We start from the raw sequence: 14,997 nt of genomic DNA on the forward strand, positions 1-14,997 counted from the left end.
CCTGTCTCTATGTCTTCCCAGTCTTACTTTTCCATCACAAGTAGAAGCGACTCAGTTGAATCGTGACCTCAATGCATAGGTCTCCAGACATCAACAAGACCCAGAAGCGAGTAAGCAACCCAACGTAGCCCCGATCTTGATGTCTTCCCAGTTTAACATTTTGATCACAAGCAGAAGCGACTCAATTGAATCGTAAGTTGAAAGCATCTCCAGACATAAACTGGAACAAAAAGCCGGTAAGCAACCCAATGTAGCCCCGATCTTGATGTTATCTATCCTAACTTTCCGATTACAAGCAGAAGTAACTCAGCAAGATCAAGATGCCTCCTACCCGCCCATGGACGACCAAGGATGGTAAGGTCCACGGCATGGACCAGCAGATTCCTAATCCTTCCAGTCATGTACGGTTTTACCCTGGTGACCAAATCCAAGGAAACGGTCTTGACCTTGCCACCGTATTGAAGAAGAAAGCAGCCGCGGCAGCTGAGAGGGAAAAGTTTATGAAGGGTGCCGGTGCCAGAGGACCGGGTGGCTGGGGATCCAGCAGCCGAGGACGCGGCGCTGGAGCATCCAGCACCGGCAGCGCCAGAACGTTCGACCCTGCCCAGTTCGGGCTCGAGCGAGACACCAATATCGTCTGGATCGAGGAGCCAAGGAGAAGGTTCGCCAAGAACCAGCAAGGAACCGACAACTTTGCGCAAGTTCAATCCATCATCCGCCAAAGCCTGTCCCGCCTCGGCCTCGACTATGCAGTCGTTCGCACCGGTCCTCACGAGGACCAAAACCTGCACGATGAGCTGGGCACCGTCCGGAAACGCACCGATGCCGTCAGTGGCCGGGTGTCTAATGAGACTTCGCCTGCCGACTTACATGTCACCTTGTATGCCGGCAAGAAGGATGGCATGAGGGGCGAAGAGCTCTCCAATTCGGGCTCGAGCAAGACGAGAACATTGTTTGGGTCGAGGAGCCGCGGAGGGGATTCGTAGAGAATCGGCAAGGGACCGATAACTTTGCTACCAACGTGGTCTTCCCAGCCGCTTCGAAAACAAATGGCCAGTATGGAAGCAATACCACCAATGGCCCGGTGAACTCAAGTACAAGCCATCATGGAGGCCAAGCTCGGGGCAGTGGATCTTCAGCAAGGGGTGGCAGGGCAGGTCTTCCTAACGAACCACACCCAATCACCAATGCCCCCAACAACTCTAGCTTCACCAAAAACCTCTCCGGCCAAGGTAACAACCTTGGATACCTCTATGGTAACAGCTTCGGCTAGGGCCAGAATGTCATCGCCCAAGGCAACCACTTGTCCGGTCAAGGCCGGCAACCATGGGTGCCAAATGTATGATCCGGCCAAGTATGGCCTGGAGTCAGACAGTAATATCCTTCGGATCGGTGAAGGCCAAAAGAGGTATAACTGCCCTGTGATATAACGTTACATGACAACCTCCAGCATCTCCACGGTGTCTTCGGCACTCGTATACTTCATTTTGGAATCTTTCATTAGGACGCCTGGTAGATACCGCTGGCTCCGAGTTTATTGGCGATGTCAAAGCGGGAGGGGGAGGAAGGAGGGTCGAGAATGTCGTGGATGTATATGGCGTAGACAACGACAAGGGCGGGTGGTTTTGATATGTTCGTAGCGATTGACAGAATTAGTTGTGTCGGGCAGGCATTGCTGCGGTTCTTCTTCTTGGAATTCGTGCTAGGGTTTGAAACGTGTTGTCTTCCCTATCGCCATGGTCTTCGTTCGTAGTCTTCGTCCGTGTTCTCTTCTTTCTTGAGTCTTGACATCGACGGCGCTCGAAAGTCAGAGGCGGGCGCGGGAGCTTCTCGTCTAGTTGGACTCGGCTGTCGTGATCTGTGTTTCCGAACGTGGCAGGCAGTCGGAATTGGATTGGGGACGACATCATCATCGTCGAAGGGAGACGGAGTGTCAGTCGAGAAGATGGAGGAAGCAGTCGCGCGAGTGATGGTTGGAATTGACTCGATCGAGGCATGTTGCCAGTAAATGTTCAAGGGATTTGTATCTGCCACGATAAACCACCACGCCAGGAAGCACCCGACAAAATTGAAAGAGACCGGTGAGGCTCCGATGGAAAGGCTAAGGTAACTTGATGCCGCTGGCATGCAGCCGCTAGCACGGCAGCTGCCTGTGTCTGTCTGCCTGCCCACCTGCCATGCCTGCCTGCCCATGCCTGCCCACGCCTGCCTCTCCCAGTTGGCAGACGCACCTTCCATCTCAACACATTCCTCCCCCCAACGGTGACTCCTGCCTTATAACCCCTCATCCCACCCCTCCTTCCAACACCCCCAGCCAACGACCAGTTCGGTCCTGGTCGGATAGTGCAGTCAGTAGTACCGCTGCTCAGCTCTGCATCTCCCACCGTGGCCCCGTCCGGTTTCGAGTTCGATTCTCGGCCGGGGAGATGAATCATGTGGTTCTTTTCAACAATTGGAAGGAACAAAGCCGACAGCGTGCATCCATGACACCGTGGGATTTGTATCACTGACTCGGGCTATTGGCCGGTTGAAACCGGTTGTTCTATCTGTTGGCTTCTCTTTTTTTTGAGGTTTTTTTGCTGCTTTTTTTTGTTGGCGTTTTCGACGCATGTACAGAAAGAAGCAGGTGGGTGATTTGTTTACCTGCATGGCGCGCATGCAGATGTAGTTGTGGAGGAGGAGGTACATGAAGTCAGAGAGGGCGCGCGGGGAAATTGGAGACAGCATGTGGAAAATTCTGATACCTACATAGGTGAAGCCATGTAGAGGTTACTTCAGTGTTGGAAGACAGAGGTGGAGGATTCGGGACCAGGCACAATATGCGGGTTCGAGCCTGGGTAGCTTCGCTCATATGACCAGCGATCATTGAGAAACCAGTATCCATAAGCACAAAATATGCAAGGCAAAGATGACTACGTTCCTGAACACACTTGGCATCATGTCTCCATCTGCATTGTAATCTGCATTGCCCGTATTCTGCATATCCTACATTTGGTCTTGGAAATCTACACTACCCAATCTTTCTTTTCTCTCTCATGATGGTTTTCTTCTTCTCTCCGCCGTATCCAGTCAGTCCGTTCTTGCCATCTTGCTTGTTCCCCAACCGGCTCTCATTAATCTCTCACCATGTTTCCCAGTCCGTAGAGTCTGCTGGGGCCTGCCTCGGTGTACCTGGAGGACTGGAGGGGAACGTCTTTGGTCGCCAAACGAGCTTCTTGCGCAATGAAGGCGGAGAAAGCGAGCCGAATAGCGCAAAGAAGAACCTTCCAATCCTTCTATATGCCGTCACGACATAGGGAGGCAACTTCCCCATCACGGTGAGTGACCAATCTCCCACCCTGCCACGATCAAACCAACCACTGACGAACGGCCTGACACAGCCCCAGAAGGACCACAGCACCCTGACCACAACCCTCCACGGGGCCGGCTTCGGAATCTCCCTCGGCTGTCGTCCCTCGAACCACGGATGTCGCACGACCTCCTCAACGCTCACCCTCTCCTCCGGCTTCCACCGCCAACACCCCTCCAACAGCGTCCAAAACAGATCGATTTCCTCCTTCTCCATCTTCACTTGCATACCCTGCTCATAGAGATTCACCACTTCCATGTCCTTGACGAAAGGCAATATCTCCTTCATCTTTGCGTCTGCTTGCTGTTCCTCCTCCAGCATCTTACTCGCCATCTCCGGAAATATCTCCAACCGTCTCACCAACCCCATCCGCTCCTTCAACCAATTCCTCGTTCCGCACCTTTGCATTCTTCGCTGGGCCCGACCCTCGTACATTAACTTCGGATCGACGACGGGATCAAGCTGGCTGGCAGGCTTATCGCCCCATACTTCGTCCAGGGGCGTCTCGATATTTCTTATCTCGCGGTACTTGGAGCGGTAAGGCTCCGGCGTCGGAGAGAGCGTCTCCTCCCAGCTTCTAGCTACGGCGGAGAGATCGGCGTAGCCTGACTGAAAGGGGTTGCACGAGACGCGGAGGTGGGCGAGGGTGCATGCTAGAGACCAGATGTCGCTGGCGGGACCGAGGAGGGGCTGGGAGTTGTTGTCTAATGTGCGGAAGATGGATTCAGGAGCGGCGAAAGAGATGGGGATCCCTATTGTTCCTTCTTTGGGTGGTTGTGAGAAGGGAAACGAGACGCCGAGGTCGATGAGGACGGGGTGGCGGGTGTAGAGACCGGATACAAATGGGAGCTCGACGGAGGCAACAATGTATTCGGGTATGCTGGCAGGACGGTCGGCAAAGGGAAGCTCGTCAAAGAATTGGTCGTCGGAAACTCGGATGATGCGAACTTTTTGCGGCCCGGGTAGGACTTCCCAAAGTTTGGACTCGGGCATCTCGTCGGCTCCTGGTAATAGGCGGAGGAGGATGTTGCAGGGCCGGAAGTCGCCATGACAGAGACCCCGCGAGTGCAGGAATCGCAGAGATTCCACCAGCTCGAAGGCCATGTCCTTGATCAGGGCCGGATGGAAGCCGTAGTAGTCGGGAATGCTCTCGAGGGTGCAGCCGTGCCAGGGGAAAACAAGGGCCAGATGGCGGCCGTTGGGGCCGGTCAGCCAGAAATGTCCGATTGGGAGGCAGATGCCAAATGCGTCGAGGGTGGAGCGGCCGACATCGCGAAAATGGTCGAGGATTTTGAGGTCGGGACAGCCGGGGGTGGACTTCTCGGCGGCAATAACTTTGACGACGCGCCACTTGGTGACGGTGCTAGGCTTGTAGTGGGTGTCTTGACACAGCCAGACGGTGCCGTAGCCGCCGGCGCCGAGCTTGTTGACGACGCGGAAGCGGCCGTTGGACCTAGGACCGAGTCGGTCGCCGAGGACGATGGGGTGGAATCCGCCTTTTTGGTAGCGTCGGGGGTTCTCGATATCGGAATCATCGATGGGATACTCTAGCTCGTAGAGAAACCTTTCCGTGTCGAGGCAGGACATTGTGATGGAGATTGATGTGGTGTTGGATGACGAGTGGCGGCTGGACGAGCGGGAGGTTAGCTTTGGTTGATGAGGAAGGGAATTTAGGAGCAATTGGGCTTGCGCAAAATGAAAACACCGTCGCAAACTTCGGCTTGTCGTCGCAATTTCGCAGCGCGCGTGTCGCTTGATGTTGCTAGCTGGATGTCGCTGGCTGAAGGCGCGCAAGCGGCAAACGGTATAAATATTGGACCGTCGCAAATTCTTTGCGCGGAGGAAGTGACTCTCAGGCCTTCAGCCGACAGCCTTTATCAATCGGTAGTTTGAAGATTCTGGAATCCGGTGGTGTGGGACGGAAACCTTGGTGTCGGTTTACCACCAAACGTTGCCGTGTCGCACCTTCTTTGTTCCGCGCATGCGAGCATGTTGCCCGTCAAACGACACGACAACGCTTGCGACTCAGGCACGGACCATATCACATATGAATTGGAAAAGGAAAGAACAGAAGGGAGCTCCAGAGCACTTCACATGTATGTTGACTGTTGAGTCAACGTCAAGTGTCAGCGTCTGTCCCCCCCAGCCGTACAAAGGACGTCATGGACGAAAGGTTTTCTGACCATCATCTTCATTCGCATCGTTAAATTGGGCAGGCCTATACTATATTTACGATCCTCCTATATATTGCAACGTGGCTAATAACCAATTAAACTATCGCAATACACAACAACTACCTCCATCCGGTATGTCCAATACACTGGTATCCAGTTCAACATGGCGCCTTCCTCACCATCCTCTATTCCAAGTTCTACCTCAGCCCGATCACCAAGTTCCAATATTTTCCGACAGGAAATGAATAGATTGGGATTGGCTTATGTGGTCATCAGACAGCTGGCCCACGAAACTCGAAACGTTTACCAAAACGGGAGGACTCTCGCTGTCTACGACAGGGAAAGTGGGGAGTAGACAAACGTCCAGCAAGATGCCGACTCGCCGACTCCCATTTTACGGTATACATGGGGATCAGCAAGAGCCAGCTCTTGCTCCAAGGCCATATCTATGTGGTCTGGGACCCGGTCGAGTTTGGCAATCTCAAGAGGATGACTGACCCGCTAAGCCAGCGGAAGCATGTCAGTCAAGTCCAACTAACGAACCACTGATCTTTTCTTCGAGAAATTCGGACAGCACCAAATTCGGAACACACATCTACCACCATCATGTCAGTCAGTCAACACATTCCACTCCTTACCTCTACCCAGAACATCACTCTCTAACCTCGCGTCAGTTTCAGACCACAGACCAATTGAAGATGCCGCCTAAGAGACAGATCAGGTACCAGTCCTGGGACCCGGAGACGAGCGTCTCCACCTCCCGGGCTGAGGCAGATGCTCTGGGATTGAATTATGCTGTGATCCAACAAGGATTACATTGCACGCGGAATGTCACCAACGACGGGATCCCCGTCACCTTTTACGACCGGCCGTTAAAGCCATCCACACGTATGTGCTATCTTCCGCCCGATGGGCAAACACATTCGGATACCCCTAGCCCTATCCGGGGCAACTTGCATAGCTAACATGGCCACTAGCCCAAAATACATTCGCCGCCTTTTCAAATGCGGTGCAAGATACGGGGAAGGAAATCCGTCAGTTCAAAGACACCATCCGAAGCAGCGAAGCCGAGAAAGGTCTTCATGGCCAACGAAAGCCGGCGAGCAAATCCTATGGGAATCAAGCCATGGAGAGTTAGGGGGACTATCCCGAGTGGACGACGAGAAAGAGGAGAAGGCTTAGAACCGCGCTCAAGCAGTCTTGACGGCGACTAACCTCTGGAAGTCCTTCAATAGGACGCAGACTATCACTTCACAGTGGATATGGGGTCGCGCACAGCTTGCGACTGTTCCCTTCTTTCCTCTTTTATGTTTTTCACAAATTACATCAATCCTCCCTACAACTACCCCATCAACAGCAGGGCAAATCATGAGCCTTCACCCAATTTCCTGGAGAAGGTCCCCGCCCTCGGACGAACCCAATTGCCACTTCCTAGGCAGAGCCACACAATACCCTCAGCCAACCCCGGTTCCCATGTAGAGAGGAAGCCACCAGCGCAGAACCCCAAACCTCACCTTCAGACCTTTCCCAAATACACGTAAAGCGGAAGATACCTACCGTATCTGCAACGACGAGGCCAATTGCCTCAGCCAATTTCCCCCCAAACTTTCACCAACCTACCCGTCAACTTTCCCCAGCACCTTCACCCCAATCCTGGTTTTGACAAGTACTTCAACTTCATGTTCGTCCCCGGCCAAGACGTGACCCAAACCGTATTTATGTCCGTATGTCCTCCTGACTAACAACCTCACCGGGGGTGTGGAAGCAGGGTCCTAACAGTACCCGAAACGTTACGACAATGGGATTCCTATGTACAAGCCACCTAGGAATGCATGTATGGATAGGTAGATGCATCGATACGCCACATTTCCAAGCATCAGCATCATCAAGAACTGCAGCAAGCACTGCAGCAAGCTGGAGGATGGAAGGCGTGGCCCGTGTACCACGGTGGATAAAAGCTGCATTTTCGCTGGGATTCCTGTACTTCTTCTTCTTAACCATCAACACCACACTCCTAAAAATCATCACTTCTTTTTTGGAGAGGAAGCAAAACTGGTGGTTCATATGGCGCAGGCAGGTATCAGTGACTGCACTGCAATGGACCGTGGGCGGGTTATGGACCTGCGAATGGTCCACAAGCAGCAGAATGCTGATTGGCACATAGCGGTTCTGGTCCTTATGGGCCGTAAGATTGATGAGTATCTGCTTCGGGGCATATCTACGTGAACTGGGACGGGGACAGTTATGGGGGCATCGTGTGCTATCGGTGTGCAAGCTGAGCAAGCTACCCCTGTCCGTTTGTGTCACGGTCGACTTCGGCGTCGCTTATCCCTCTTCCGACCACCCGGTTAGGTGCACGACCGGAGTCGCGGGCCCGTATGCATCCCCCGAAGATCTCACTCACCAGCGGGAGCTGATCGGAATCAAGGCCGACATCTGGTCCCTGGCTACCGCCATGTTCGAAATCCGCTTCGGCTTCCCACCCTTCGGCACCAACAACCACGCCCCCAGCTCCATTCCCAGCATGGAGGAGTCCATGGGTCCTGTTCCGCATCCTTTCCGGGCTACAATTCGAGAGTGGTACAAGTTTCCCGCCGAATCAGAAGAAGAGTTACAGGGCAAGAGCAACTCAGAGCTGTCCTACATCGCTACCAACCCCGAAGAGATGGAAAAGAACCGCAAGTTTCACATGGAGGAGCGAGGCGCCAAGGACCCCATGATCTTCCGCATCTTGTATCCCCGCAGCATGAACATCAGCCCCGCGCAGGCAGAGGACATCGCCAACCAGGCCAAGAGCAACCCGGCGCAACTCCCATTGTGGACTCCGATCCCACCCAACCCCGACAGGCGCGCCTACTACTCCCGGAAAGACTATCTCAAGTTCGTGCCTCCCAAGGAAGAGGTCGAAGTGTTCTGGGATCTCGTCATGTCCATCTTCAAGTGAAAACCCGAGGATAGACCGACCATTGAGCAGATCATGGAGCAGCCTTGGTTCGAGGACCGCAAGGAGCGCAGAGTCGCTGCCGTCAAAACCGACATCACCACCGCAGAAGCTGGCATTGCCGGCTCCATCTCTACGAAGTTGGGACAGATCAAGTCACACATCAACAACTGGTTCAACATCCTTTTCTGGGACGAAGAGAAGGAGAAAACAAAGGGTCCAGACTTCCTCTGGCGCTACGTCTGGCAGCCTACTTTCAAGGCGTTCGACAAGATTTCTGGGGTTCCTACTGCCATCTTTTGGCTCCTCATGATTGTTCCGGCGGCGTGGGTCATCAAGAGAAGGATCGACCGGGGTGGCAATGTGTTCTTTCCAAGCAGCGTCAGAGGGCTTCGGCATTGAGGAGGAGAGACTGGGAAGTCGTCGGAGTGTGGCTACTGGAAGTCATATGCCTGGATACTGAGAGGGAAGGAGCTGAAGAGGAAGAAGTGTTAAGGGGAGGGAGAAGCAAGTTCACGAGATCGAGATCATGTGTGGCATGTAATGCGGGTCATGGACAAAGGAGTCACGGAGACACTTGGATTGTTCGCGCAATCTTCAACCTTGCTCAACTACCTTACCAATTCTCGCAGACGGTTGATTGTAGATAGAAAAACCAATAAATGGCCAAAATACGATCAGACGGAGTGGTGATAGTTCAAGTAGCGGTATGAAACTCGCTCCGTGACTGCTACATATGTTCGCTTTGCATGAGAAACAATTCCCAACGTTACCAGACGGTCCATTGAGTGTGTGACGAACCGTTACAAGCACAGGAGTATATCGCTGAGAAATAAGAATAGGAATAACGGTAGTAGTAGCCAAAAGGTACTGGTCGATTGTATCAGTTGGTTGCTTGCTGAAGAGCCAGAATAACGAAGGCCGGGAAGCGGCCTTCTTATATACTGGTCTTCAAACCCGTCCCGTAGTCCCGCGATCTCGGGACCACGGGACACCCCATGTAACCTGGTCCCGTAGTCCCGTGTTTTCGGGACTCCGGGACACCCAATGTAACCTGGTCCCGTAGTCCCGTATTCTCGGGACAACGGGACCCTAGGTACGGGTTGTCGCTTATTGGTCAATCTATCTAGCTTACATAAGGGGCTTCTGATCGGATCGTAACAGAGTGCTACAACACCTTGCATGATCAAAAAGCTTTGATGTCAGGTTCAATCACCGAGTGTCTTCAATCAGTGTACCGGCACATCCCGCAAGTTTCCTTCACCATTACGCCCGCCCAAGATTTCCGCATAGAGCACCACAAACACCACTGCGCGCACAATCTCATAGTACACCATGTTAATTTGAATCATGGAAGCCAATGAGAACCGGAGGTCATTTCACGACATTCAAAGCATCACCAAGCGAACGATTTAAACATCTGCACCATATCAACTCATGAATTCACTATCTCCACGTGAATCTTCTACTTCGATTCCTAGCGCATCTCCTCTCGCCTCCCTCCTCTGCCCCGGACCTCAATCGCCATCTTTACCAGCTAAACCACAATAACCCACCTCTACTCAATTTGGTGGCCCACCCATGATCCTCAGACATCCTGCATGTCTTCCCTTGCGTCTGGGATACTAAAGCTCCATTCAATATGCGGATCGTTCGGTGCAGGGACGACAGAAAGATTGTTCAGGAAAAGCGGGAGCCTGACGCATCCGAATACTGGTATATTTGACCAGTCGGCCTCACCATTCTCCTATGATCCTTTGTTGCTTTGGGTCCATCAACCCCTCAACAATCTGTTTTCGTCTTCCTCCTGTCGACTTCCTGGTCACGACATCCGGTGTGTACTGAGTGGTACCGCTTCACCTTTTCTTTTTCTCAACTTCATTCCAGCCGATCCGTCCACGGCTTCCAGGCGCCCCTTTCCGAACTTCCCCTCGGCACTTCTCGAAATCATCTTCTTGCGAGATCATCTTCTTTCGACACCTTCTTCTTTCGAAATTTGGGTTCTCGTTCAGTCCAGCGCATGAAGTCATGGGTGGGGTCATACTAGCTAGGTGTTCGGGCGTTGATTCCAGCGAATCCATATGGTGCCCATGCACATAGCGTCTTAGGGATGGAGCGGTGGGACAGTCGCGATCACTTGATCGCTTGGGCTTCTATTTCACGGGTTTTCGAGCATGTTTGGAGTTCTTCATCGTTATAAAATTGCTATTTCCCACAGTTGTCTCTGCTATTTGCTTTTGTTGATCAGTGAAACGGCTAAATGCGGAACGTGATGACATGGAAGGCTTGACCATCGGCTGAGGCGAATGCACAACGTTATATATACTTCTTCACGACCCTTTCAAATACCTTACCAACACGCTGACACATGAAACCAGGAATGTGAGCGAAATCGTACCACCGTCACCGTCCTTGCCGAGCATAACCCCACTCTCCGTTGTCAACAACCGTCCCATCGACAACACCGTTAAATCGACAGACCACATACCATCCCTGGGACCCGGAGACCGGGTATTACCCTGAGAAGGGTTTTACAGTCAAGCAGATCTATGAGCGGTCCTGGCGGAATCGAGAAAAACCAGTTGATGTCCCAGACTTCAAGAACGAAAGTTTTGGCTCTCCGGATTTCCCGGAAATCTCAGTCCACTGGTTGGAGACCTGGGGCGAGAACCGAAACTACGACGGCAAGAAGGATTTGATATGCTAGCAACAGAGGCCATTCGTCGTGCCGAGGCCGCCCGCCTCGAGTTAAATGCAGTTGTAATCCGAACCGGATTGCACAAGAAGAAGAACCAACATGCAGCCGTCACCCAGCGGCTGGTAACGATACAACCAATGCAGACTGGCATTTTACGGTTTACATGGGGTATGATGAGGAGGACCTCATCCTCCAGGGACATATTCTCACAGCCCAAACAATCATTCTCTATGCGCGGGCCAGTCGGCGCCGCGACAAGCCCCTTCAGTTTCCTGCTTTTGTCATGAAAGCCACAACTCTGCCGATTTTCCAGACATTTCTGTGTACTGGATTGAAGATTGGGGAAACAATCCGGCCTACGGTGAAGACTCATTCAACAGAGTCAAGGGGACAGAGGCCATCTGCCGGGCTGAGGCTGCCCATCTCGGTTTTGATGCCGTGGTGATTCGTGCTGGTCTGCACAACAAAAGAAACCAGCATGATGCCTTTGGAACTATCAGGACCAAGAACGATCCCCGCTCTGGACGCATCGTCAATGACACCACAGATGCCGACTGGCATCTGACGGTGTTCATGGGTTACGACGTGGATAATCTGGTCATACATGGCCGTGTTTACCTTGTGTGGGACCACAAGGCGATGTTTGGGATGCGCATCGTCAAGGATGCCAGCGAGCGCAAACACCTCGCGCCGAACGAGAAGCCCAGTGCCATCACTTACCACTGGACCCTGTGCTATTTCACAGGTATTTGCCCTCAAGTCTCATGCCTTCTCAATCCACGGGATAGATGACTGGGGCCTCAACACCGACCATGACAGCAACCCAGATCTGGTGAAAGCCACCGAGAGGATCTGCCGTGCTGAGGCCGCGCGCCTCGAACTGAACGCTGTTGTGATTCGCACCGGATTACACAACAAGAAAAATCAGCATGCCCCTGACGGGACCGTGCTGACTTCCACTTACGAGGACACACGCACCGGCCAGACTAAGAACGACGTTACGAATGCCGATTGGCATTTTACGGTGTACATGGGGTATGATGAGGAGAACCTCATCATCCAGGGTCACATCTATGTGGCCTGGGATCCCAAGGTCATCTTTGGCCTACGGATTATGAACAACCCATTGGTGGAGCGCAAGCACGTCGACCCTGATAAGGGGCACGTCGCTTCGGAATACTGGACCGTTTAAAGGCAGGCTGGAGTTGGCTTTTCACCCCTTCCCCTTTTGTCAGACCTTATGGTTTGTCTCCAGTCTTGTCCCCTCCTCTTCTTTTCGGCTTTCCTCTCGTCGGTTTTCTCCCTTTGACGGGCCCATACCTAGCGGTACGACAGTCCAGAAATGCGCTAGAAGCAGTCTTCTAGCCTTCCTCAACGGATCCCCTTCTCTGGCTCTTTCTCTTTTTCGGCACTCCGTCTTTCTTTTCCTTACAGACACCGATATCCCAGCAACACCCATCGGCGTTTCTTCTGGCCTTCTTTCCCACGGCGTGTTGGTGTTCTCTCTTCGACGTTCTCTTCTCGGCTTTCTCTTCGCGATTTTCTCTTCTCTTCGCGACTTTCTCTTCTCGACTCACTTTCTCTTCTCGACTTTCTCTTCTCGTCTTTCTCATTTCGGCATTACGGGTCACGGTAGCCTTATTATCCTTCGACCAAGAGGCAGAGCAAGGCGTTGGGGCGTTGACATTTGGAAGAATGTGTTGGAGAGGTCTCACGGATTTGGTACTATGGAGGAACATGGGGATAATCAGTTATTATAGGGCTTATGAGTTAATGGATTTGGAATGGTTTCAACGGAAAGTAATACGCAGGTGATCAGAGTGAGTGTTGTCGTCGACAATACCTTGACCAATGTCGCTGTCGTGAAATCGTGCATTGTACATTGTCGTGCAAGTCCAGTGGGCCCACAATGAGCTGACCGCCGTGGATGTACCTCCAGCAAAATGTTTCGTCGGCAAAACAACCATTCCAACCGCCTAACCCTCCCTTATAGGCCGCAAAGAGCACTAAGGTTCTGGAAAAACCAGATACAATGTTGTGATATGTGATAGGAGCGGACGTTGAGCAAAAATAACGGAGTGTCTAGCTGCAAGGTACCTGCATGTGCGCTGCGTGTTTGGCCTCAAAGAGAACCATCCGCCAGCTATTCTTCTGGCCGACGACCACGCCTTTGCAACAACGAAAAGCGAGAACGATGAAACCAGAATGTGATATTTCAGGAATGTGTTCAATTTCCATCATGAAGCCCTTGTTTGGTGGTGATACCCGGGGGAGAAACAGTTGTGCTTGCACCCCGTGCCCAAATCCACCTCGGCCTGCATGGCGCAGACACCTCCGCCGTACACACATGTGCAGGAGCACTTACGGTTGCGACAACACCAGCGACATCTACCTCAGAACGCCCAACGATGACAGGCGCCGTACTAGCCCAATAATACGCAGAGTCCTTCGGATGGCGGCGTTCAGCATTTAGTTGCCGGCCACTCGATCATCGATCCCCTTCCTTCAGCTCCCCTTCCCTCTCTCCGCCTCAACCCTCAAACCGCCTTCTTCCCCTTCTCCTCGTCCTCCTCTTCCCCTCGTTTTCCTCGCCAAAACCCCCAAGGCCAGTTCAACCAAACCATCTTGACCCACCCCAGCACGACCGATCGCTGCGTTAGAGCAGCCCAAATAGCAAAGGTGAGTATGGTAGCCGGGATGGTGAAAGCCCAGTATAGCACGAAGTGCCTGGGCTGATCCCACCCAAGGGCGGGCATTGAGAAGAGCGCGGCGAAGAATGTGCCTGGTAGGAAAAACATGGTTAGGATGGCGATACTCTTCATGGCTGAGCTGTCTTCGGTCGCGGCTGCCGCGAGGTCACGGCTTGCAACGGCGGTTTCGATGTTGGTTTCTGAGTCTCGGTGGGAGAGGTGGGCTGAGATCTGTTGGAGGGGTGGGAGGGTCAGTTAGCTGTGATGTTCTCTGCGAGCAGGCTGCTTTCATGCCTTAAGATGGCTGATGACTAGAGGCAGGCAGTTTTGGGGCATGTCAAAACGGGCATGTAGAGAAAGCTCACCAGTGACGCATGATTCCGGATGCTAACCTCGCCGTAGCGTACGGTCTCTCTCATACATTTGACCTCCTGCCGTAGGAACCGGATGGCTTCCAAAAGGTTATTGGTGCTTTGTACTACCTGCTCGGTCTTGGCCGATGGTGAGATTTCTTCTGCCATGGCCTCTAGGTACTGCCACAAAGATTCCACGCCGTTCAATGTGGATGTGACAAAAGCCGCGTTACTCAGAGCAATCCCTATTGAGCGACTTTCCTTGACGACTCTGTTTCGATCGATTGGCGTACCATTTCCCAGGCCGTATGTTTTCCCGAAGAGGCCATCGGAGGTTGTCGTTGACGCTGAACTCACACACCAGTGAATGGCGGTAAGGGAGTCGCGGCAAGCATGAACTGCGTATACCGATAGAGCGAACGGCAGATAAAGAGGGGAACGTACCTCTTCCTTCAAATCTTCCAAACAATCGAATAGGTGGTCGGCCTCAACTAATTGGGGTGGTCCAACGCCCTGAACAACCCTTAAGGCGACGCATCTCGAATCAAATGCAGGGTCTTCATCGTGCTGTCGGATTGACAACATAAACAGAAAAGTGGAAGCTTTTATGCTGAGCTTTATTGTCGCTATACCGCCGTTCGCAATGCTGCCCGAAAACTCAAAGAAAGGGTAGTAGCGTACGTGAAAGATTCGATTGAATAGAGGGTCTGGGTTCAGGGTCTTGACGAGGTCCTGGAAAATCGACTCTTTCATGAAGATATTAGCCTTGTTCTTGGTTGTCGCAGCTAAAAT

At 52.6% G+C, this 14,997-nt stretch overlaps 7 protein-coding genes across 7 annotated transcripts; 5 read left to right on the plus strand and 2 right to left on the minus strand.

Moving 5' to 3' along the window:
* Positions 1-320: 320 nt before the first annotated feature.
* B0H65DRAFT_437157 (uncharacterized protein) lies at positions 321-986 on the plus strand (the record flags this gene model as incomplete). The annotated part of the gene is made up of 1 exon (XM_062825290.1): positions 321-986. The coding sequence occupies one exon, from the start codon at positions 321-323 to the stop codon at positions 984-986; it is 666 nt and encodes a 221-aa protein (XP_062676523.1).
* A 2,135-nt stretch (positions 987-3,121) lies between these two features.
* B0H65DRAFT_534837 (kinase-like domain-containing protein) lies at positions 3,122-4,998 on the minus strand (the record flags this gene model as incomplete). The annotated part of the gene is made up of 1 exon (XM_062829014.1): positions 3,122-4,998. Exon 1 carries the CDS (start codon positions 4,934-4,936, stop codon positions 3,122-3,124), a length of 1,815 nt encoding a protein of 604 aa, XP_062676524.1. The 5' UTR covers positions 4,937-4,998.
* Positions 4,999-5,749: 751 nt separating this feature from the next.
* B0H65DRAFT_390977 (uncharacterized protein) lies at positions 5,750-6,051 on the plus strand (the record flags this gene model as incomplete). Its single annotated transcript, XM_062823743.1, has 2 exons — positions 5,750-5,874; positions 5,895-6,051. Coding segments are annotated over 2 exons (282 nt in total), but the record flags the coding sequence as incomplete, so codon positions are not given.
* Positions 6,052-6,221: 170 nt separating this feature from the next.
* B0H65DRAFT_553701 (uncharacterized protein) lies at positions 6,222-6,661 on the plus strand (the record flags this gene model as incomplete). The annotated part of the gene is made up of 2 exons (XM_062829987.1): positions 6,222-6,411; positions 6,501-6,661. The coding sequence occupies 2 exons, from the start codon at positions 6,222-6,224 to the stop codon at positions 6,659-6,661; spliced, it is 351 nt and encodes a 116-aa protein (XP_062676526.1).
* A 1,056-nt stretch (positions 6,662-7,717) lies between these two features.
* B0H65DRAFT_534839 (uncharacterized protein) lies at positions 7,718-8,866 on the plus strand (the record flags this gene model as incomplete). Its single annotated transcript, XM_062829015.1, has 3 exons — positions 7,718-7,870; positions 7,931-8,446; positions 8,477-8,866. The coding sequence occupies 3 exons, from the start codon at positions 7,718-7,720 to the stop codon at positions 8,864-8,866; spliced, it is 1,059 nt and encodes a 352-aa protein (XP_062676527.1).
* Positions 8,867-10,946: 2,080 nt separating this feature from the next.
* On the plus strand, positions 10,947-12,307 carry B0H65DRAFT_566368 (uncharacterized protein; the record flags this gene model as incomplete). The annotated part of the gene is made up of 2 exons (XM_062830322.1): positions 10,947-11,073; positions 11,431-12,307. Coding segments are annotated over 2 exons (651 nt in total), but the record flags the coding sequence as incomplete, so codon positions are not given.
* A 1,392-nt stretch (positions 12,308-13,699) lies between these two features.
* On the minus strand, positions 13,700-14,790 carry B0H65DRAFT_437459 (uncharacterized protein; the record flags this gene model as incomplete). The annotated part of the gene is made up of 2 exons (XM_062825313.1): positions 13,700-14,083; positions 14,218-14,790. The coding sequence occupies 2 exons, from the start codon at positions 14,788-14,790 to the stop codon at positions 13,700-13,702; spliced, it is 957 nt and encodes a 318-aa protein (XP_062676529.1).
* Positions 14,791-14,997: the final 207 nt, after the last annotated feature.

Source organism: Neurospora tetraspora (genome assembly GCF_033439725.1).
Source record: "Neurospora tetraspora strain CBS 560.94 chromosome Unknown B0H65scaffold_11, whole genome shotgun sequence".
Taxonomy (NCBI): Eukaryota; Fungi; Ascomycota; class Sordariomycetes; order Sordariales; family Sordariaceae; genus Neurospora; species Neurospora tetraspora.